Source organism: Phyllobates terribilis, unplaced genomic scaffold (genome assembly GCF_046119375.1).
Source record: "Phyllobates terribilis strain yellow unplaced genomic scaffold, ASM4611937v1 Scaffold_6__1_contigs__length_29720123, whole genome shotgun sequence".
Lineage (NCBI taxonomy): Eukaryota > Metazoa > Chordata > Amphibia > Anura > Dendrobatidae > Phyllobates > Phyllobates terribilis.
In genome coordinates, this window is record NW_027362766.1 from 2992451 (window position 1) to 3014439 (window position 21989).

General features: G+C 60.6%; 1 protein-coding gene across 2 annotated transcripts in view; it reads left to right on the plus strand.

The window, feature by feature from the left end:
- The window catches only part of ASH1L (ASH1 like histone lysine methyltransferase), a 121390-nt gene that overhangs the window by 47696 nt on the left and 51705 nt on the right, over positions 1–21989 (plus strand). For both annotated transcript variants that reach the window (XM_073637260.1, XM_073637261.1), the window contains exons 9-17: positions 665–773; positions 849–1055; positions 1126–1272; positions 4791–4899; positions 4976–5134; positions 5209–5297; positions 9446–9594; positions 9688–9840; positions 14604–14658. In XM_073637260.1, coding sequence (XP_073493361.1) covers positions 665–773; positions 849–1055; positions 1126–1272; positions 4791–4899; positions 4976–5134; positions 5209–5297; positions 9446–9594; positions 9688–9840; positions 14604–14658 — 1177 coding nt within the window. The remainder of the gene's footprint in view (positions 1–664; positions 774–848; positions 1056–1125; positions 1273–4790; positions 4900–4975; positions 5135–5208; positions 5298–9445; positions 9595–9687; positions 9841–14603; positions 14659–21989) is intronic.

Sequence of the window (21989 nt, forward strand, 5' to 3'; positions counted from 1 at the left end):
CGTGCAGGGGGTGTCCTCTGTATATGACCCCATGGTGCTGTACCCTCACACTGCTCCCCATACAGGGGGTGTCCTCTGTATATGACCCCATGGTGCTGTACCCTCACACTGCTCCCTGTACAGGGGGTGTCCTCTGTATATGACCCCATGGTGCTGTACCCTCACACTGCTCCCCGTGCAGGGGGTGTCCTCTGTATATGACCCCATGGTGCTGTACCCTCACACTGCTCCCCATACAGGGGGTGTCCTCTGTATATGACCCCATGGTGCTGTACCCTCACACTGCTCACCGTACAGGGGTGTCCTCTGTATGTGACCCCATGGTGCTGTACCCTCACACTGCTCCCCATACAGGGGGTGTCCTCTGTATATGACCCCTTGGTGCTGTACCCTCACACTGCTCCCCGTACAGGGGGTGTCCTCTGTATATGACCCCATGGTGCTGTACCCCCACACTGCTCCCCGTACAGGGGGTGTCCTCTGTATATGACCCCATGGTGCTGTACCCTCACACTGCTCACTGTACAGGGGGTGTCCTCTGTATATGACCCCATGGTGCTGTACCCTCACACTGCTCACTGTACAGGGGGTGTCTTCTGTATGTGACCCCCAAGCTGCTGTACCCTATTTGCTGACCCCTCCATGTTGCTCCTCTTCCCGGCAGACGTGTACGTGGATGTGCGGCCGCTCTCTGGAGATGAAGCCACCACCTGTAACTGTAAGAGGCCGGAGAACATGGCGGAGCAGGGCTGTGCCGAGGACTGTCTGAACCGGTGGGCTGTGGCCTTGGTGGGCTCCGGGGCTGGTTGGGGTGTGCCTGGTGCTGACGCTCTCTGTTTTCCGGGTAGGATGATTTTGGCGGAGTGCTCCCCCACCACGTGTCCATGTGAGGAGCAGTGCAGCAACCAGCGGATCCAGAAGCACGAGTGGGTGCAGTGCCTGGAGCGCTTCCGGGCCGAGGGCAAGGGCTGGGGCATCCGCACCAAGGAGGCGCTGCGGGCCTCACAGTTCATCATTGAGTACCTGGGCGAGGTGGTGAGCGAGCAGGAGTTCAGGTACCACACCCCCTGCTGTGTGCATGACGGGCAAATGATGGGAGTGGTAGTAAGTGCAGGATTCTCCTAGGAACCGGACCATCGAGCAGTATCACAACCACAGCGACCATTACTGCCTGAGCCTGGACAGCGGCATGGTGATCGACAGCTACCGGATGGGCAACGAGGCGCGCTTCATCAACCACAGCTGTGACCCCAACTGTGAGATGCAGAAGTGGTGAGCGGGCGAGGGTCTGCAATCCTATTGGGAGGTGGGGCCTCTGATGAGAGGTGGGGGTCTGTGCCCGGTATGGGAGATGGGGTCTGTGCCCGGTATGGGAGATGGGGTCTGTGCCCGGTATGGGAGATGGGGTCTGTGCCCGGTATGGGAGGTGGGGTCTGTGGCCGGTATGGGAGATGGGGTCTGTGCCGAAGGATGGGAGGTGGGGCCTGTGATGGGAGGTGGGGTCTGTGGCCGGTATGGGAGGTGGGGTCTGTGCCCGGTATGGGAGGTGGGGTCTGTGGCCGGTATGGGAGATGGGGTCTGTGCCCGGTATGGGAGGTGGGGTCTGTGGCCGGTATGGGAGATGGGGTCTGTGCCCGGTATGGGAGATGGGGTCTGTGTCCGGTATGGGAGATGGGGTCTGTGCCGGAGGATGGGAGATGGGGTCTGTGCCCGGTATGGGAGATGGGGGTCTGTGCCGGAGAATGGGAGATGGGGTCTGTGCCGGAGAATGGGAGATGGGGTCTGTGCCGGAGGATGGGAGATGGGGTCTGTGCCCGGTATGGGAGGTGGGGTCTGTGGCCGGTATGGGAGGTGGGGTCTGTGCCCGGTATGGGAGGTGGGGTCTGTGGCCGGTATGGGAGATGGGGTCTGTGCCCGGTATGGGAGGTGGGGTCTGTGGCCGGTATGGGAGATGGGGTCTGTGCCCGGTATGGGAGATGGGGTCTGTGTCCGGTATGGGAGATGGGGTCTGTGCCGGAGGATGGGAGATGGGGTCTGTGCCCGGTATGGGAGATGGGGGTCTGTGCCGGAGAATGGGAGATGGGGTCTGTGCCGGAGGATGGGAGATGGGGTCTGTGCCCGGTATGGGAGGTGGGGTCTGTGCCCGGTATGGGAGGTGGGGTCTGTGCCCGGTATGGGAGATGGGGTCTGTGGCGGGGGATGGGAGATGGGGTCTGTGCCCGGTATGGGAGATGGGGTCTGTGCCGGAGGATGGGAGATGGGGTCTGTGCCCGGTATGGGAGGTGGGGTCTGTGCCCGGTATGGGAGGTGGGGTCTGTGCCCGGTATGGGAGATGGGGTCTGTGCCCGGTATGGGAGATGGGGTCTGTGGCGGGGGATGGGAGATGGGGTCTGTGCCCGGTATGGGAGATGGGGTCTGTGCCGGAGGATGGGAGATGGGGTCTGTGCCCGGTATGGGAGATGGGGGTCTGTGCCGGAGAATGGGAGATGGGGTCTGTGCCGGAGGATGGGAGATGGGGTCTGTGCCCGGTATGGGAGATGGGGTCTGTGCCCGGTATGGGAGGTGGGGTCTGTGCCCGGTATGGGAGGTGGGGTCTGTGCCCGGTATGGGAGATGGGGTCTGTGCCCGGTATGGGAGGTGGGGTCTGTGGCCGGTATGGGAGGTGGGGTCTGTGCCCGGTATGGGAGATGGGGTCTGCCCGGTATGGGAGATGGGGTCTGTGGCGGGGGATGGGAGATGGGGTCTGTGCCCGGTGTGGGAGGTGGGGTCTGTGGCCGGTATGGGAGATGGGGTCTGTGCCCGGTATGGGAGGTGGGGTCTGTGGCGGGGGATGGGAGATGTGGTCTGTGCCTGGTGTGGCGGGGGGTGGGGTCTGGGCCCGGTGTGGTGGGGAATGGGAGATGGGGTCTGTGGCGGAGGATGGGAGGTGGAGTCTGTGGCGGGGGATGGGAGGTGGGGTCTGTGGCGGGGGATGGGAGATGTGGTCTGGGCCCGGTGAGGCGGGGGGTGAGGTCTGGGCCTGGTGTGGCGGGGGATGGGGTCTGTGGTGGGGGATGGGGTCTGGGCCCGGTGAGGCGGGGGGTGGGGTCTGCGGCGGGGGATGGGAGATGTGGTCTGGGCCCGGTGTGGCGGGGGATGGGTCTGTGGTGGGGGATGGGGTCAGGGCCCGATGAGGCAGGGGGTGGGGTCTGTGGCGGGGGATGGGAGGTGGCGTCTGTGACCGGAGATGGGGGTCTGTGCCAGGTATGGGAGGTGGGGTCTGTGCCAGGTATGGGAGGTGGGGTCTGTGCCAGGTATGGGAGGTGGGGTCTGTGGCGGGGGATGGGAGATGTGGTCTGGGCCCGGTGTGGCGGGGGGTGGGGTCTGGGCCCGGTGTGGCGGGGGATGGGGTCTGTGGCGGGGGATGGGGTCTGGGTCCGTTGTGGCGGGGGATGGGGTCTGTGGCGGGGGATGGGGTCTGGGTCCTGTGTTGCGGTGGATGGGGTCTGTGCCGGGGGATGGGGTCTGGGCCCGGTGTGGCGGGTGATGGGGTCTGTGGCGGGGGGTGGGGTCTGGGCCCGGTGAGGCGGGGTATGGGGTCTGGGCCCGGTGAGGCGGGGCATGGGGTCTGTGGCGTGGGGTGGGGTCTGGGCCCGGTGTGGCGGGGGATGGGTTCTGGGCCCGGTGAGGCGTGGGGTCTGGGCCCGGTGAGGCGGGGTATGGGGTGTGGGCCCGGTGAGGCGGGGTATGGGGTCTGGGCCCGGTGAGGCGGGGTATGGGGTCTGGGCCCGGTGTGGCGGGGGGTGGGGTCTGGGCCCGGTGAGGCGGGGTATGGGGTCTGGGCCCGGTGAGGCGGGGTATGGGGTCTGGGCCCGGTGAGGCGGGGTATGGGGTCTGGGCCCGGTGAGGCGGGGGATGGGGTCTGGGCCCGGTGTGGCGGGGGATGGGGTCTGGGCCCGGTGTGGCGGGGGGTGGGGTCTGGGCCCGGTGTGGCGGGGGTGGGGTCTGGGCCCGGTGAAGCGTGGGGTCTGGGTCCGTTGTGGCGGGGGATGGGGTCCGTTGTGGTGGGGGATGGGGTCTGTGGCGGGGGATGGGGTCTGGGCCCGGTGTGGCGGGGGATGGGGTCTGGGCCCGGTGTGGCGGGGTATGGGGTCTGGGCCCGGTGTGGCGGGGGGTGGGGTCTGGGTCCGTTGTGGCGGGGGATGGGGTCTGTGGCGGGGGATGGGGTCTGGGCCCGGTGTGGCGGGGTATGGGGTCTGGGCCCGGTGTGGCGGGGTGTGGGGTCTGGGCCCGGTGTGGCGGGGGGTGGGGTCTGGGCCCGGTGAGGCGGGGTATGGGGTCTGGGCCCGGTGAGGCGGGGTATGGGGTCTGGGCCCGGTGAGGCGGGGGATGGGGTCTGGGCCCGGTGTGGCGGGGGATGGGGTCTGGGCCCGGTGTGGCGGGGGGTGGGGTCTGGGCCCGGTGTGGCGGGGGTGGGGTCTGGGCCCGGTGAAGCGTGGGGTCTGGGTCCGTTGTGGCGGGGGATGGGGTCTGTGGCGGGGGATGGGGTCTGGGCCCGGTGTGGCGGGGTATGGGGTCTGGGCCCGGTGTGGCGGGGTATGGGGTCTGGGCCCGGTGTGGCGGGGGGTGGGGTCTGGGTCCGTTGTGGCGGGGGATGGGGTCTGTGGCGGGGGATGGGGTCTGGGCCCGGTGTGGCGGGGTATGGGGTCTGGGCCCGGTGTGGCGGGGTGTGGGGTCTGGGCCCGGTGTGGCGGGGGGTGGGGTCTGGGCCCGGTGTGGCGGGGGATAACGGCTGCTTATTGATTGCTCAGGTCTGTGAATGGTGTATATCGCATCGGACTGTACGCCCTGAAGGACATGGCCGCCGGGACGGAGCTGACCTACGACTACAACTTCCACTCATTCAACACGGAGAAGCAGGTGGGGCCCTGAGTCTGGGGGTCCGCGGACCACAGCTCGGCCTCATGGGTAACCTCATCCCTGCTCTCGTCTGCAGCAACTCTGTAAGTGCGGCTTCGAGCAGTGTCGCGGGATTATCGGTGGCAAGAGTCAGAGGATGAACGGTCTGAGCACCAAATCCGGCCATTACCCCTCGCACCGGAGGCCAGGACGCTCCAAGGAGAAGAGGAAGTCCAAGCACCGGCTGAAGAGGAGGGTGAGTGCGAGGCCGCCGGCACTGCGGGGTCCGGAGACATGCAGCATAAACCGCATCACATTTCTGTCCTGCAGAGGGGGCACCTGAGTGAGGAGACCGGCGTCGGCTCTGCTAATCGCCCCGGCCCCCAGCCACACATGAAGCCCCTGTCCAACAGAGAGAGGTGAGGAGACGCGCCGCTGCCCCCGTGTCTGCCCCGCACCCCGTCACTGCACGTGTGACCGCTACTGCCCCCCATACTGCCCCGCACCCCGTCACTGCACACCTGACAGCTGCTGTCCCCATGTCTGCCCCGCACCCCGTCACTGCACGTGTGACCGCTGCTGCCCCGCACCCCGTCACTGCACGTGTGACCGCTGCTGCCCCCCATACTGCCCCGCACCCCATCACTGCACGTGTGACCGCTGCTGCCCCCTTGTCTGCCCCGCACCCCGTCACTGCACGTGTGATCGCTGCTGCCCCCTTGTCTGCCCCGCACCCCGTCACTGCACGTGTGACCGCTGCTGCCCCCGTGTCTGCCCCGCACCCCGTCACTGCACGTGTGACCGCTGCTGCCCCCGTGTCTGCCCCGCACCCCGTCATTGCACGTGTGACCACTGCTGCCCCCATACTGCCCGGCACCCCATTACTGCACGTGTGACCACTGCTGCCCCCCATACTGCCCCGCACCCCGTCACTGCACGTGTGACCGCTGCTGACCCCTTACTGCCCCGCACCCCGTCACTGCACGTGTGACCGCTACTGCCCCCCATACTGCCCCGCACCCCGTCACTGCACGTGTGACCACTGCTGCCCCCCATACTGCCCCGCACCCCGTCACTGCACGTGTGACCGCTGCTGCCCCCGTGTCTGCCCCGCACCCCGTCACTGCACGTGTGACCGCTGCTGACCCCTTACTGCCCCGCACCCCGTCACTGCACGTGTGACCGCTGCTGCCCCCGTGTCTGCCCCGCACCCCGTCACTGCACGTGTGACCGCTACTGCCCCCCATACTGCCCCGCACCCCGTCACTGCACACCTGACAGCTGCTGTCCCCGTGTCTGCCCCGCACCCCGTCACTGCACGTGTGACCGCTGCTGCCCCCGTGTCTGCCCCGCACCCCGTCACTGCACGTGTGACCGCTGCTGCCCCCCATACTGCCCCGCACCCCATCACTGCACGTGTGACCGCTTCTGCCCCGCACCCCATCACTGCACGTGTGATCGCTGCTGCCCCCTTGTCTGCCCCGCACCCCGTCACTGCACGTGTGACCGCTGCTGCCCCCGTGTCTGCCCCGCACCCCGTCACTGCACGTGTGACCACTGCTGCCCCCATACTGCCCCGCACCCCATCACTGCACGTGTGACCACTGCTGCCCCCCATACTGCCCCGCACCCCGTCACTGCACGTGTGACCGCTGCTGCCCCCGTGTCTGCCCCGCACCCCATCACTGCACGTGTGACCACTGCTGCCCCCCATACTGCCCCGCACCCCGTCACTGCACGTGTGACCGCTGCTGACCCCTTACTGCCCCGCACCCCGTCACTGCACGTGTGACCGCTGCTGACCCCTTACTGCCCCGCACCCCGTCACTGCACGTGTGACCGCTGCTGACCCCTTACTGCCCCGCACCCCGTCACTGCACGTGTGACTGCTGCTGCCCCCGTGTCTGCCCCGCACCCTGTCACTGCACGTGTGACCACTGCTGCCCCCCATACTGCCCCGCACCCCGTCACTGCACGTGTGACCGCTGTTCCCACCGTGTCTGCCCCGCACCCCGTCACTGCACGTGTGATCGCTGCTGCCCCGCACCCCGTCACTGCACGTGTGACCGCTGCTGCCCCCATACTGCCCCGCACCCCGTCACTGCACGTGTGACCGCTGTTGCCCCCATACTGCCCCGCACCCCGTCACTGCACGTGTGACCACTGCTGCCCCCCATACTGCCCCGCACCCCGACACTGCACGTGTGACCGCTGCTGCCCCCATACTGCCCCGCACCCCGTCACTGCACGTGTGACCGCTGCTGCCCCGCACCCCGTCACTGCACGTGTGACCGCTGCTGCCCCCGTGTCTGCCCCGCACCCCGTCACTGCACGTGTGATCGCTGCTGCCCCCGTGTCTGCCCCGCACCCCGTCACTGCACGTGTGACCGCTGCTGCCCCCGTGTCTGCCCCGCACCCCGTCACTGCACGTGTGACCACTGCTGCCCCCATACTGCCCCGCACCCCATCACTGCACGTGTGACCACTGCTGCCCCCCATACTGCCCCGCACCCCGTCACTGCACGTGTGACCGCTGCTGACCCCTTACTGCCCCGCACCCCGTCACTGCACGTGTGACCGCTGCTGACCCCTTACTGCCCCGCACCCCGTCACTGCACGTGTGACCGCTACTGCCCCCCATACTGCCCCGCACCCCGTCACTGCACGTGTGACCACTGCTGCCCCCCATACTGCCCCGCACCCCGTCACTGCACGTGTGACCGCTGCTGCCCCCGTGTCTGCCCCGCACCCCGTCACTGCACGTGTGACCGCTGCTGACCCCTTACTGCCCCGCACCCCGTCACTGCACGTGTGACCGCTGCTGCCCCCGTGTCTGCCCCGCACCCCGTCACTGCACGTGTGACCGCTACTGCCCCCCATACTGCCCCGCACCCCGTCACTGCACTCCTGACAGCTGCTGTCCCCGTGTCTGCCCCGCACCCCGTCACTGCACGTGTGACCGCTGCTGCCCCCGTGTCTGCCCCGCACCCCGTCACTGCACGTGTGACCGCTGCTGCCCCCCATACTGCCCCGCACCCCATCACTGCACGTGTGACCGCTTCTGCCCCGCACCCCATTACTGCACGTGTGATCGCTGCTGCCCCCTTGTCTGCCCCGCACCCCGTCACTGCACGTGTGATCGCTGCTGCCCCCTTGTCTGCCCCGCACCCCGTCACTGCACGTGTGACCGCTGCTGCCCCCGTGTCTGCCCCGCACCCCGTCACTGCACGTGTGACCACTGCTGCCCCCATACTGCCCCGCACCCCATCACTGCACGTGTGACCACTGCTGCCCCCCATACTGCCCCGCACCCCGTCACTGCACGTGTGACCGCTGCTGACCCCTTACTGCCCCGCACCCCGTCACTGCACGTGTGATCGCTGCTGCCCCCGTGTCTGCCCCGCACCCCGTCACTGCACGTGTGACCCCCCGCACCCCGTCACTGCACGTGTGATCGCTGCTGCCCCCGTGTCTGCCCCGCACCCTGTCACTGCACGTGTGACCGCTGCTGCCCCCGTGTCTGCCCCGCACCCCGTCACTGCACGTGTGATCGCTGCTGCCCCCGTGTCTGCCCCGCACCCCGTCACTGCACGTGTGACCGCTGCTGACCCCTTACTGCCCCGCACCCCGTCACTGCACGTGTGACCGCTGCTGCCCCCGTGTCTGCCCCGCACCCCGTCACTGCACGTGTGACCACTGCTGCCCCCCATACTGCCCCGCACCCCGTCACTGCACGTGTGACCGCTGTTCCCACCGTGTCTGCCCCGCACCCCGTCACTGCACGTGTGACCACTGCTGCCCCCCATACTGCCCCGCACCCCGTCACTGCACGTGTGACCGCTGTTCCCACCGTGTCTGCCCCGCACCCCGTCACTGCACGTGTGATCGCTGCTGCCCCCGTGTCTGCCCCGCACCCCGTCACTGCACGTGTGACCCCCCGCACCCCGTCACTGCACGTGTGATCGCTGCTGCCCCCGTGTCTGCCCCGCACCCTGTCACTGCACGTGTGACCGCTGTTCCCACCGTGTCTGCCCCGCACCCCGTCACTGCACGTGTGACCGCTGTTCCCACCGTGTCTGCCCCGCACCCCGTCACTGCACGTGTGACCGCTGCTGCCCCCGTGTCTGCCCCGCACCCCGTCACTGCACGTGTGACCGCTGCTGCCCCCATACTGCCCCGCACCCAGTCACTGCACGTGTGACCGCTGCTGCCCCCCATACTGCCCCGCACCCCGACACTGCACGTGTGACCGCTGCTGCCCCCATACTGCCCCGCACCCCGTCACTGCACGTGTGACCGCTGCTGCCCCCGTGTCTGCCCCGCACCCCGTCACTGCACGTGTGATCGCTGCTGCCCCCGTGTCTGCCCCGCACCCCGTCACTGCACGTGTGACCGCTGCTGCCCCCGTGTCTGCCCCGCACCCCGTCACTGCACGTGTGACCCCCCGCACCCCGTCACTGCACACGTGACAGCTGCTGCCTGTCTGACCGCTGCTACCTGTCTCATCACTACCTTCCTATGTGTTGATACCTGATGGGTCGACCCCCGCATCCCTGTTCCTTTTCAGGAATTTCGTGTTGAAGCATGGTGTTTTCCTGTTGAGGAACTGGGAGACGACGCGGCGCAGACACGAGGAGGTGAAGGGTGACTTGAGCTCGTCCTCGCTGTACAGCCGGTGGAGCAGTGTGTGTAGAGATGATGGGAACATAAAGTCTGGTGAGGCTGGCCTCTGCCGTGGCCTCCTGTGCCGTGGCCTCCTGTGTCCTGCGCTCGGGTGGCCAGTAAGCATTGTCACCTCTTCTTTTGTAGACGTCTTTATGACGCAGTTCGCAGCTCTGCAGACATCTCGTTCGGTCCGCACCCGTAGGCTAGCCGCTGCGGAGGAGAACATCGAGGTGGCCCGGACTGCCCGCCTCGCCCAGATATTTAAGGAGATCTCTGATGGGATAATCTATTCTAAAGGTGCAGAACACACACTCACTTACAAACTAGTGCGCCCAGACTCATACAGAACCGGACAGAAGTTGGGACACCCCTTTTCAGGCAATAGTTTGCCTTATGCAGAAGGCAGCAAACCAAGAAGGAACCGATAGGGACACAAGGGGAAGTGCGACGTATGACATGGACCAGCAGATGTTACCCCTCAGACTCCTCCTGTGCCCCCCCATTACTCTGATGATGGCTTTACACCCTCGACACCTAGAATGCCTTCCAGTGATAAGGTCGCCTCGTCAGGACCTCAAGCATGGACTCACCAGTCCTCAGATGTTTTGCGGAAGCAGAGTTGGTGCGCAGCAGAGTTGGTGCGCAGCACTATACAGTGCTGTTCTAAGCCAGAAAGAAAAAGCGCTCAACTAAGAGAAGCCACAGTCCATCTGTAGAGACACGGGGGTCTCTCGTCCGCTGGCCCGGCTGTCTTTAGGACGACCGCATGGATCATCCCACTGAACGCCCGCTCTCCTTTCCCGTGGACAGAACACTACTCAGACAACACAGGGTGAAGGTTAAATATTGCGGCAACAATTTATTGAACCACATTTTGGTGGCAGCGGTGGGATACTACTCAGCCCGGCTGATCCGGGGAAGCTCCAGGGGACTGGTGTTCACAGTCACCGTCCAAGGGCTCCACAACCAGGGAGGCAAGTAGACAGGCCCAGCAGTCCATAGGTGAGACTTACACAGCGGGTTTTGGACTCTACCATGTCCAACCCCACCAGCCCGGCCTTGGGAGGAAGACCGGAGTGGAGTGCAACAAGAAATGGCAACTACAGGAGCTGTGCCAGCTTCAGCGGATTGAATACCGGGCCAACGACACTCATCGGATTTAATCCAGAAACCACAGGATGGCATGTGTGGACACAATGGATACGAGTCGGTTCTCTTCAATTACGTGTGATACAAAATTTTGTTCTAATGAAGGTGAGACCTCTTAAATTCATGTCTGTGCTTAAAGACATGCTGATGGACTGTCCCCAATAAGTGGAGAAGGATGATTGGAAGCCTATCCCGTCTGGCTAATTAAGATGGGGGAGCAATGTGACGACAAAGCTTTTAATCTTAATTATCCAGATGTGTAAATTCAGTAGGACAGGAGCCATGCACCTTTATCTTTATGTTGACATTTGAATTTGTGCTCTTTGGTTGATCAACACAGACTATTGTTTGAATAAAAACAAAGACAGAAACACAATGCACAAATACTTTAAAATAAGTAAATAAACTGCAACAGTGCTTGAAAATAATAAAGGGTACTTAGTTAACATAATTTTCATCAAAATAATGCTTAAGCTATCTCACCTTGTCACGGCGACCCCTATGGGACAGTCCTAACTCTAATATTAAAAACCTTACCGTTTGTCAAGTGCATATAAGGGTGTGGCCACCTTTTGTCTGAGCTGGAAAGTCTATCCTAACTTGCTTCCATGTCTCTGTGTCCTTCAGTGGTTCAGTCTCTCTGCCCTTCTCTTACATGTATGATGTCACTTGACCAACGGTAAGGTTTTTAATATTAGAGTTAGGACTGTCCCATGGGGGTCGCCATGATGAGGCGGGATGGCTTACACGTTATTTTGATCAAAATTATGTTAACTAAGTATCCTTTATTATTTTTACTTTCAAGCACTGTTGCGATTTATTTACTTATTTTAGGGTATTTGCGCATTGTGTTTCTGTCTTTGTTTTTTTCTGTCTAGTGGCCATGTGTGAACGTGCTCTTACATATATATATTGCACGCATACCAATTTACATTCCAGTTCAGATCTTCAGTTTATTGTTTGAATAAGCCTGGATGTTGATATTTGTTAATTGATGAATGGCTGTTATTTACATCTTAGATCAGCTCCTACAACGTATTGAATGCTAGTTTTGCAAGACAGCAACTCAGAGTCTTGGAACAATGATGTTTGCTAATATGCTAATTACATATTGTACTGGGCCAGCTAGTTTGTTGATCTGCAGAGCAGGGGGATACCAGCTATGCAAATTGATTAAATGCTCTAACAATGAGACTTGAGCCCCCTGCCACCTTTCCCCCCTGACCTGTGAACGATGACCTGAGCCACAGATGTAAATATAAAAAGGGATTTCTATCGTGCTGAAAGGGGAATCATAGGGAATAGTCAGTACAGCAACCAGGACACATGGCTTCATCTGACTCTACAGATCTGCTCCACTGACAAACACAGAACCCATGGATACATTTGGGGAAATACGGTTGGAGCGATGAGGTCACCTGGTCCCATGGATATGTTGTTTGGGGTTGCCAGGTGGGACCCTCCGGTCACCTTATTCCATGGATATGTTCGGAGAAAGCCAGGTTGGAACCATCCGGTCAACTATTTCCATGAATATGTTCGGAGAAGCCAGGGTGGCACCCTCGGGTCTCCTGGCCACATACCTCAATGGACTGTCAGCTTCCTAAGTTTGCCGCTACCTCCTTTCTGTGGGTGTCCACCCAAAACGGGGTGCCACTTGTTGAGGTAGTTATCCCTGTAGATCTCAAAGTTGCAGCTGCTCTATTCCCAGCTCGCCAGCGGAAGGTTGAGACTGTGTAATTTTGCAAAACCCTGGGTATTTGCTAGGACTGTTCGATATGTTTGTCTGTTTGGTGGTTCATTAAAGTATTGCCGCACTGTTTTACCCTCACCCTGTGTTGTCTGAGTAGTATCATGCCCATGGAAGACCCCGTGTCTTCACACTCGCATTGCTCGAGCATCCACAGTTCATCACCCAATGTTGACTTGCAAACATTGAAGGATAAACTATAAATACCCAAATAATGCAAGTCAACAAGCTGCATGGCCTGGTATAATGTGCAATCAACATATTAGCAGACATCATTGTTCAGTGACCCTGCGTCCCTGTCTTGCAAACATAACAGTACAATAAACTGTAGGAGCTGACAAATAACAGTCATTCATCAATTAACAAGTATCAACTCAACCTAGATGAAGAGTCAACATTCAGACTCATGACAAAAGTCCATGTGTCTTGACCAACTGAAGAAAGAAACCCACAAATTCAATAGTCAATAATTAAGACAATAGTCTTATCATTCTGGGCTTACGGAATTTACTTCTAGTATAATTTAAAAAAAATGCTTTGTCGTCGCACCATCATTACTGAGAACCATCGTAGGAAAGGAATACCAAGAATGACCTCTGCTGCAGAGGATAAGTTCATCAGTTACGAGCCACAGAACATACAAATAGACAGCACCTCAGATAACAGTTCTCATAAATGATTGGTTGTGTACAGGAGACTGTGAGCTGTGGCCTTCATGGTCAAATTACTACAAAAAAATCACTAGTGAGGACCACAAACAAGAAGCCAGTACTGAGGACAGCAGACATGGAGCCGCCACTGAGGATGTCAAACGAGAAGGGGCCACCACTAAGGATGGCAAACAAGGAAGGACCATTACTGAGGACGTCAAACAAGAAGGGGCCTTCAGTGAGGGCAGCAAACGAGGAGGAGCCGCCACTGAGGGCGGCAAACGAGGAGGAGTCGGCACTGAGGGCGGCAAACGAGGAGGAGCCGCCACTGAGGGCGGCAAACGAGGAGGAGCCGCCACTGAGGGCGGCAAACGAGGAGGAGCCGCCACTGAGGGCGGCAAACGAGGAGGAGCCGCCACTGAGAGCGGCAAACGAGGAGGAGTCGGCACTGAGGGCGGCAAACGAGGAGGAGCCGCCACTGAGGGCGGCAAACGAGGAGGAGCCGCCACTGAGAGCGGCAAACGAGGAGGAGCTGGCACTGAGGGCGGCAAACGAGGAGGAGCCGGCACTGAGGGCGGCAAACGAGGAGGAGCCGCCACTGAGGGTGGCAAACGAGGAGGAGCCGCCAGTGAGGGCGGCAAACGAGGAGGAGCCGCCACTGAGAGCGGCAAACGAGGAGGAGCCGCCACTGAGGGCGGCAAACGAGGAGGAGCCGCCACTGAGGGCGGCAAACGAGGAGGAGCCGCCACTGAGGGCGGCAAACGAGGAGGAGCCGCCACTGAGGGCGGCAAACGAGGAGGAGCCGTCACTGAGAGCGGCAAACGAGGAGGAGCCGCCACTGAGGGCGGCAAACGAGGAGGAGCCGCCACTGAGGGCGGCAAACGAGGAGGAGCCGTCACTGAGGGCGGCAAACGAGGAGGAGCCGCCACTGAGAGCGGCAAACGAGGAGGAGCCGCCACTGAGAGCGGCAAACGAGGAGGAGCCGTCACTGAGGGCGGCAAACGAGGAGGAGCCGCCAGTGAGGGCGGCAAACGAGGAGGAGCCGCCACTGAGGGCGGCAAACGAGGAGGAGCCGCCACTGAGGGCGTCTAACTACAAAGGACCACTACTGATGAAGCCGCTGGACAGGATGGCGATGGAGTGTAACGCTATCGTCAGAGTAACGGGAGGGGCACCAGGAGGAATCTGAGGGGTAACATATTCTGGCTTGTCTCCCATGTGTCTTTATTCCTTGTTCCCGTATCCTTCGTGGTTTTGCTGCCTACAGTCTGAATCTAAAATGTGCACATTCCAATAAGAACTGGGGAAACCACCGCAGGGTGTGAGAACTTCTCACTGGTGCTGTACACAGACATCGATGAATACCCTGTAGTATTAGGCTTCCGTGTTTCTCCTTGCCCTTTCATTATACACATTACTCTCCTCCTCTGGTGCTGCTTGCTGACTGCATGATGTAGTGTAGAGCATGGTGGACATGATGACTTTATATCTGATGACCTCTCTAATCACAGATTCCATCAACCGAAGTCTTGCAGTTCCGCTGCTCAGCCTCCCCCCCAAGAAAAAGTAAGGACCACAGCTTACTTCTATATCCGGCAAGGGTGGTGGTGGGACCCTCCCTATTATCTGTATATAGGGGTTGGCGGTGGGGTCTCTACTATCTGTATATATGGAGGCGGTGGGGTCTCTCCCTATTATCTGTATATAGGGAGGCGGTGGGGTCTCTACTATCTGTATATATGGAGGCTGTGGGGTCTCTACTATCTGTATATATGGAGGCGGTGGGGTCTCTCCCTATTATCTGTATATAGGGAGGCGGTGGGGTCTCTACTATCTGTATATATGGAGGCTGTGGGGTCTCTACTATCTGTATATATGGAGGCGGTGGGGTCTCTCCCTATTATCTGTATATAGGGAGGCGATGGGGTCTCTACTATCTATATAGGGAGGCGGTGGGGTCTCTCCCTATTATCTGTATATATGGAGGCGGTGGGGTCTCTACTATCTATATATGGAGGCGGTGGGGTCTCTCCCTATTATCTGTATATATGGAGGCGGTGGGGTCTCTACTATCTGTATATATGGAGGCGGTGGGGTCTCTCCCTATTATCTGTATATAGGGAGGCGGTGGGGTCTCTACTATCTGTATATATGGAGGCGGTGGGGTCTCTCCCTATTATCTGTATATATGGAGGCGGTGGGGTCTCTCCCTATTATCTGTATATAGGGAGGCGGTGGGGTCTCTACTATCTGTATATAGGGAGGCGGTGGGGTCTCTCCCTATTATCTGTATATAGGGGTTGGCGGTGGGGTCTCTACTATCTGTATATATGGAGGCGGTGGGGTCTCTCCCTATTATCTGTATATAGGGAGGCGGTGGGGTCTCTACTATCTGTATATATGGAGGCTGTGGGGTCTCTCCCTATTATCTGTATATAGGGGTTGGCGGTGGGGTCTCTCCCTATTATCTGTATATATGGAGGCGGTGGGGTCTCTACTATCTGTATATATGGAGGCGGTGGGGTCTCTCCCTATTATCTGTATATAGGGGTTGGCGGTGGGGTCTCTCCCTATTATCTGTATATATGGAGGCGGTGGGGTCTCTACTATCTGTATATATGGAGGCGGTGGGGTCTCTCCCTATTATCTGTATATATGGAGGCGGTGGGGTCTCTCCCTATTATCTGTATATAGGGAGGCGATGGGGTCTCTATTATCTCTATATAGGGAGGCGATGGGGTCTCTCTATTATCTATATAGGGAGGCAGTGGGGTCTCTACTATCTGTATATAGGGAGGCGGTGGGGTCTCTACTATCTGTATATATGGAGGCGGTGGGGTCTCTCCCTATTATCTGTATATAGGGAGGCGGTGGGGTCTCTCCCTATTATCTGTATATATGGAGGCGGTGGGGTCTCTACTATCTGTATATATGGAGGCGGTGGGGTCTCTCCCTATTATCTGTATATAGGGAGGCGGTGGGGTCTCTACTATCTGTATATATGGAGGCGGTGGGGTCTCTCCCTATTATCTGTATATAGGGAGGCGGTGGGGTCTCTCCCTATTATCTGTATATATGGAGGCGGTGGGGTCTCTACTATCTGTATATATGGAGGCGGTGGGGTCTCTCCCTATTATCTGTATATATGGAGGCGGTGGGGTCTCTACTATCTGTATATATGGAGGCGGTGGGGTCTCTCCCTATTATCTGTATATAGGGAGGCGATGGGGTCTCTATTATCTCTATATAGGGAGGCGATGGGGTCTCTATTATCTATATAGGGAGGCGGTGGGGTCTCTACTATCTGTATATAGGGAGGCGGTGGGGTCGCTCTCTTTTTTCTGAATGGAGGGTGGTGGTGGGGTCACTCTCTGTAACGGTTGGTGGTGGGTTGCTCTCTGTAGGGGTTGGTGGTGGGGTGGCTCTCTGTATAGGGGTTGGCGGTGGGGTCGCTCTCTGTAGGGGTTGGTGGTGGGGTGGCTCTTTGTAGGGGTTGGCGGTGGGGTCGCTCTCTGTAGGGGTTGGTGGTGGTGGGGTGGCTCTCTGTATAGGGGTTGGCGGTGGGGTCGCTCTCTGTATAGGGGTTGGCGGTGGGGTGGCTCTCTAGGGGTTGGCGGTGGGGTCGCTCTCTGTATAGGGGTTGGCGGTGGGGTCGCTCTCTGTATAGGGGTTGGCGGTGGGGTCGCTCTCTGTAGGGGTTGGTGGTGGTGGGGTGGCTCTCTGTATAGGGGTTGGCGGTGGGGTCGCTCTCTGTAGGGGTTGGCGGTGGGGTCGCTCTCTGTATAGGGGTTGGCGGTGGGGTCGCTCTCTGTATAGGGGTTGGCGGTGGGGTCGCTCTCTGTATAGGGGTTGGCGGTGGGGTCGCTCTCTGTATAGGGGTTGGCGGTGGGGTCGCTCTCTGTATAGGGGTTGGCGGTGGGGTGGCTCTCTGTAGGGGTTGGTGGGGTCGTTCTCTGTAGTGTTTGGTGGTGGGGTGGCTCTCTGTAGGGGTTGGTGGTGGGGTCGTTCTCTGTGTAGGGGTTGGTGGTGGGGTCGCTCTCTGTAGGGTTTGGTGGTGGGGAGGCTCTCTGTATAGGGGTTGGCGGTGGGGTCGCTCTGTATAGGGGTTGGCGGTGGGGTCGCTCTATAGGGGTTCGTGGTGGTGGGGTTGCTCTCTGTATAGGGGTTGGTGGTGGGGTCGCTCTCTGTAGGGGTTGGTGGTGGGGTCGCTCTCTGTAGGCGTTGGTGGTGGGGTCGTTCTCTGTAGGGGTTGGTAGTGGGGTCGCTGTCTGTAGGGGTTGGTGGTGGGGTCGCTCTCTGTAGGGGTTGGTGGTGGGGTCGTTCTCTGTAGGGGTTGGTGGTGGTGGGGTCGTTCTCTGTAGGGGTTGGTGGTGGTGGGGTCGCTCTCTAGGGGTTGGTGGTGGGGTCGTTCTCTGTAGGGGTTGGTGGTGGTGGGGTCGCTCTCTGTAGGGGTTGGTGGTGGTGGGGTTGCTCTCTGTAGGGGTTGGTGGTTGGGTCGCTCTCTGTAGGGGTTGGTGGTGGTGGGGTCGCTCTCTGTATAGGGGTTGGCGGTGGGGTGGCTCTCTAGGGGTTGGTGGTGGGGTCTCTCTGTAGGTGTTGGTGGTGGGGTCGCTCTCTGTAGGGGTTGGTGGTGGGGTCGCTTTCTGTAGGGGTTGGTGGTGGTAGGGTCGCTCTCTAGGGGTTGGTGGTGGGGTCGTTCTCTGTAGGGGTTGGTGGTGGTGGGGTCGCTCTCTGTAGGGGTTGGTGGTGGTGGGGTTGCTCTCTAGCGGTTGGTGGTTGGGTCGCTCTCTGTAGGGGTTGGTGGTGGTGGGGTCGCTCTCTGTATAGGGGTTGGTGGTGGGGTGGCTCTCTAGGGGTTGGTGGTGGGGTCTCTCTGTAGGGGTTGGTGGTTGGGTCGCTCTCTGTAGGGGTTGGTGGTGGGGTCGCTCTCTGTAGGGGTTGGTGGTGGGGTCGCTCTCTGTAGGGGTTGGTGGTGGGGTCGCTTTCTGTAGGGGTTGGTGGTGGTGGGGTTGCTCTCTAGCGGTTGGTGGTTGGGTCGCTCTCTGTAGGGGTTGGTGGTAGGGTCGCTCTCTAGGGGTTGGTGGTGGGGTCGTTTTCTGTAGGGGTTGGTGGTGGTGGGGTCGCTCTCTGTAGGGGTTGGTGGTGGTGGGGTTGCTCTCTAGCGGTTGGTGGTTGGGTCGCTCTCTGTAGGGGTTGGTGGTGGTGGGGTCGCTCTCTGTATAGGGGTTGGTGGTGGGGTGGCTCTCTAGGGGTTGGCTTTGGGGTCTCTCTCTGTAGGGGTTGGCGGTGGGGTCTCTCTCTGTAGGGGTTGGTGGTGGGGTGGCTCTCTGTAGGGGTTGGCGGTGGGGTCGCTCTCTGTAGGGGTTCGTGGTGGGGTCGCTCTCTGTATAGGGGTTGGTGGTGGTGGGGTTGCTCTCTGTAGGGGTTGATGGTGGTGGGGTTGCTCTCTGTAGGGGTTGGTGGTGGGGTGGCTCTCTGTATAGGGGTTGGCGGTGGGGTCGCTCTCTGTATAGGGGTTGGTGGTGGTGGGGTCGCTCTCTGTAGCGGTTGGCGGTGGGGTCGTTCTCTGTAGCGGTTGGGTGGCTCTCTGTATAGGGGTTGGTGGCGGTGGGGTTGCTTTCTGTAGCGGTTGGCGGTGGGGTCGCTCTCTGTATAGGGGTTGGTGGTGGTGGGGTCGCTATCTGTATAGGGGTTGGCGGTGGGGTCGTTCTCTGTATAGGGGTTGGTGGTGGGGTCGCTCTCTGTATAGGGGTTGGCGGTGGGGTCGCTCTCTGTATAGGGGTTGGTGGTGGTGGGGTCGCTCTCTGTAGCGGTTGGCGGTGGGGTCGTTCTCTGTATAGGGGTTGGTGGTGGTGGGGTCGCTCTCTGTATAGGGGTTGGTGGTGGGGTCGCTCTCTGTATAGGGGTTGGTGGTGGTGGGGTTGCTCTCTGTAGCGGTTGGCGGTGGGGTGGTTCTCTGTATAGGGGTTGGTGGTGGTGGGGTCGCTCTCTGTATAGGGGTTGGTGGTGGTGGGGTCGTTCTCTGTAGCGGTTGGCGGTGGGGTCGCTCTCTGTATAGGGGTTGGTGGTGGTGGGGTCGCTCTCTGTATAGGGGTTGGCGGTGGGGTCGCTCTGTATAGGGGTTGGTGGTGGTGGGTTCGCTCTCTGTATAGGGGTTGGCGGTGGGGTCGCTCTCTGTATAGGGGTTGGTGGTGGTGGGGTCGCTCTCTGTAGCGGTTGGCGGTGGGGTCGTTCTCTGTAGTGGTTGGTGGTGGGGTCGCTCTCTGCCTAGGGTTTGACGGTGGGGTGGCTCTCTGTATAGGGGTTGGCGGTGGGGTCGCTCTCTGTATAGGGGTTGGTGGTGGTGGGGTCGCTCTCTGTATAGGGGTTGGTGGTGGGGTCGTTCTCTGTAGCGGTTGGCGGTGGGGTCGCTCTGTATAGGGGTTGGTGGTGGTGGGGTCGTTCTCTGTAGTGGTTGGTGGTGGGGTCGCTCTCTGTATAGGGGTTGGCGGTGGGGTCGCTCTGTATAGGGGTTGGCGGTGGGGTCGCTCTGTATAGGGGTTGGTGGTGGTGGGTTCGCTCTCTGTATAGGGGTTGGCGGTGGGGTCGCTCTCTGTATAGGGGTTGGTGGTGGTGGGGTCGCTCTCTGTAGCGGTTGGCGGTGGGGTCGTTCTCTGTAGTGGTTGGTGGTGGGGTCGCTCTCTGCGTAGGGTTTGGCGGTGGGGTGGCTCTCTGTATAGGGCTCTCTAGCGGTTGGTGGTTGGGTCGCTCTCTGTAGGGGTTGGTGGTGGTGGGGTCGCTCTCTGTATAGGGGTTGGTGGTGGGGTGGCTCTCTAGGGGTTGGTGGTGGGGTCTCTCTGTAGGGGTTGGTGGTTGGGTCGCTCTCTGTAGGGGTTGGTGGTGGGGTCGCTCTCTGTAGGGGTTGGTGGTGGGGTCGCTTTCTGTAGGGGTTGGTGGTGGTAGGGTCGCTCTCTAGGGGTTGGTGGTGGGGTCGTTTTCTGTAGGGGTTGGTGGTGGTGGGGTCACTCTCTGTAGGGGTTGGTGGTGGTGGGGTTGCTCTCTAGCGGTTGGTGGTTGGGTCGCTCTCTGTAGGGGTTGGTGGTGGTGGGGTCGCTCTCTGTATAGGGGTTGGTGGTGGGGTGGCTCTCTAGGGGTTGGCTTTGGGGTCTCTCTCTGTAGGGGTTGGCGGTGGGGTCTCTCTCTGTAGGGGTTGGTGGTGGGGTGGCTCTCTGTAGGGGTTGGCGGTGGGGTCGCTCTCTGTAGGGGTTCGTGGTGGGGTCGCTCTCTGTATAGGGGTTGGTGGTGGTGGGGTTGCTCTCTGTAGGGGTTGATGGTGGTGGGGTTGCTCTCTGTAGGGGTTGGTGGTGGGGTTGCTCTCTGTAGGGGTTGGTGGTGGGGTGGCTCTCTGTATAGGGGTTGGCGGTGGGGTCGCTCTCTGTATAGGGGTTGGTGGTGGTGGGGTCGCTCTCTGTAGCGGTTGGCGGTGGGGTCGTTCTCTGTAGCGGTTGGGTGGCTCTCTGTATAGGGGTTGGTGGCGGTGGGGTTGCTTTCTGTAGCGGTTGACGGTGGGGTCGCTCTCTGTATAGGGGTTGGTGGTGGTGGGGTCGCTATCTGTATAGGGGTTGGCGGTGGGGTCGTTCTCTGTATAGGGGTTGGTGGTGGGGTCGCTCTCTGTATAGGGGTTGGCGGTGGGGTCGCTCTCTGTATAGGGGTTGGTGGTGGTGGGGTCGCTCTCTGTAGCGGTTGGCGGTGGGGTCGTTCTCTGTATAGGGGTTGGTGGTGGTGGGGTCGCTCTCTGTATAGGGGTTGGCGGTGGGGTCGCTCTCTGTATAGGGGTTGGTGGTGGTGGGGTTGCTCTCTGTAGCTGTTGGCGGTGGGGTGGTTCTCTGTATAGGGGTTGGTGGTGGTGGGGTCGCTCTCTGTATAGGGGTTGGTGGTGGTGGGGTCGTTCTCTGTAGCGGTTGGCGGTGGGGTCGCTCTCTGTATAGGGGTTGGTGGTGGTGGGGTCGCTCTCTGTATAGGGGTTGGCGGTGGGGTCGCTCTGTATAGGGGTTGGTGGTGGTGGGTTCGCTCTCTGTATAGGGGTTGGCGGTGGGGTCGCTCTCTGTATAGGGGTTGGTGGTGGTGGGGTCGCTCTCTGTAGCGGTTGGCGGTGGGGTCGTTCTCTGTAGTGGTTGGTGGTGGGGTCGCTCTCTGCCTAGGGTTTGACGGTGGGGTGGCTCTCTGTATAGGGGTTGGCGGTGGGGTCGCTCTCTGTATAGGGGTTGGTGGTGGTGGGGTCGCTCTCTGTATAGGGGTTGGTGGTGGGGTCGTTCTCTGTAGCGGTTGGCGGTGGGGTCGCTTTGTATAGGGGTTGGTGGTGGTGGGGTCGTTCTCTGTAGTGGTTGGTGGTGGGGTCGCTCTCTGTATAGGGGTTGGCGGTGGGGTCGCTCTGTATAGGGGTTGGCGGTGGGGTCGCTCTGTATAGGGGTTGGTGGTGGTGGGTTCGCTCTCTGTATAGGGGTTGGCGGTGGGGTCGCTCTCTGTATAGGGGTTGGTGGTGGTGGGGTCGCTCTCTGTAGCGGTTGGCGGTGGGGTCGTTCTCTGTAGTGGTTGGTGGTGGGGTCGCTCTCTGCGTAGGGTTTGGCGGTGGGGTGGCTCTCTGTATAGGGGTTGGCGGTGGGGTCGCTCTCTGTATAGGGGTTGGTGGTGGTGGGGTCGTTCTCTGTAGCGGTTGGCGGTGGGGTCGCTCTCGTTATAGGGGTTGGTGGTGGTGGGGTCGCTCTCTGTATAGGGGTTGGCGGTGGGGTCGCTCTGTATAGGGGTTGGTGGTGGTGGGTTCGCTCTCTGTATAGGGGTTGGTGGTGGTGGGGTCGCTCTCTGTAGTGGTTGGCGGTGGGGTCGTTCTCTGTAGTGGTTGGTGGTGGGGTCGCTCTCTG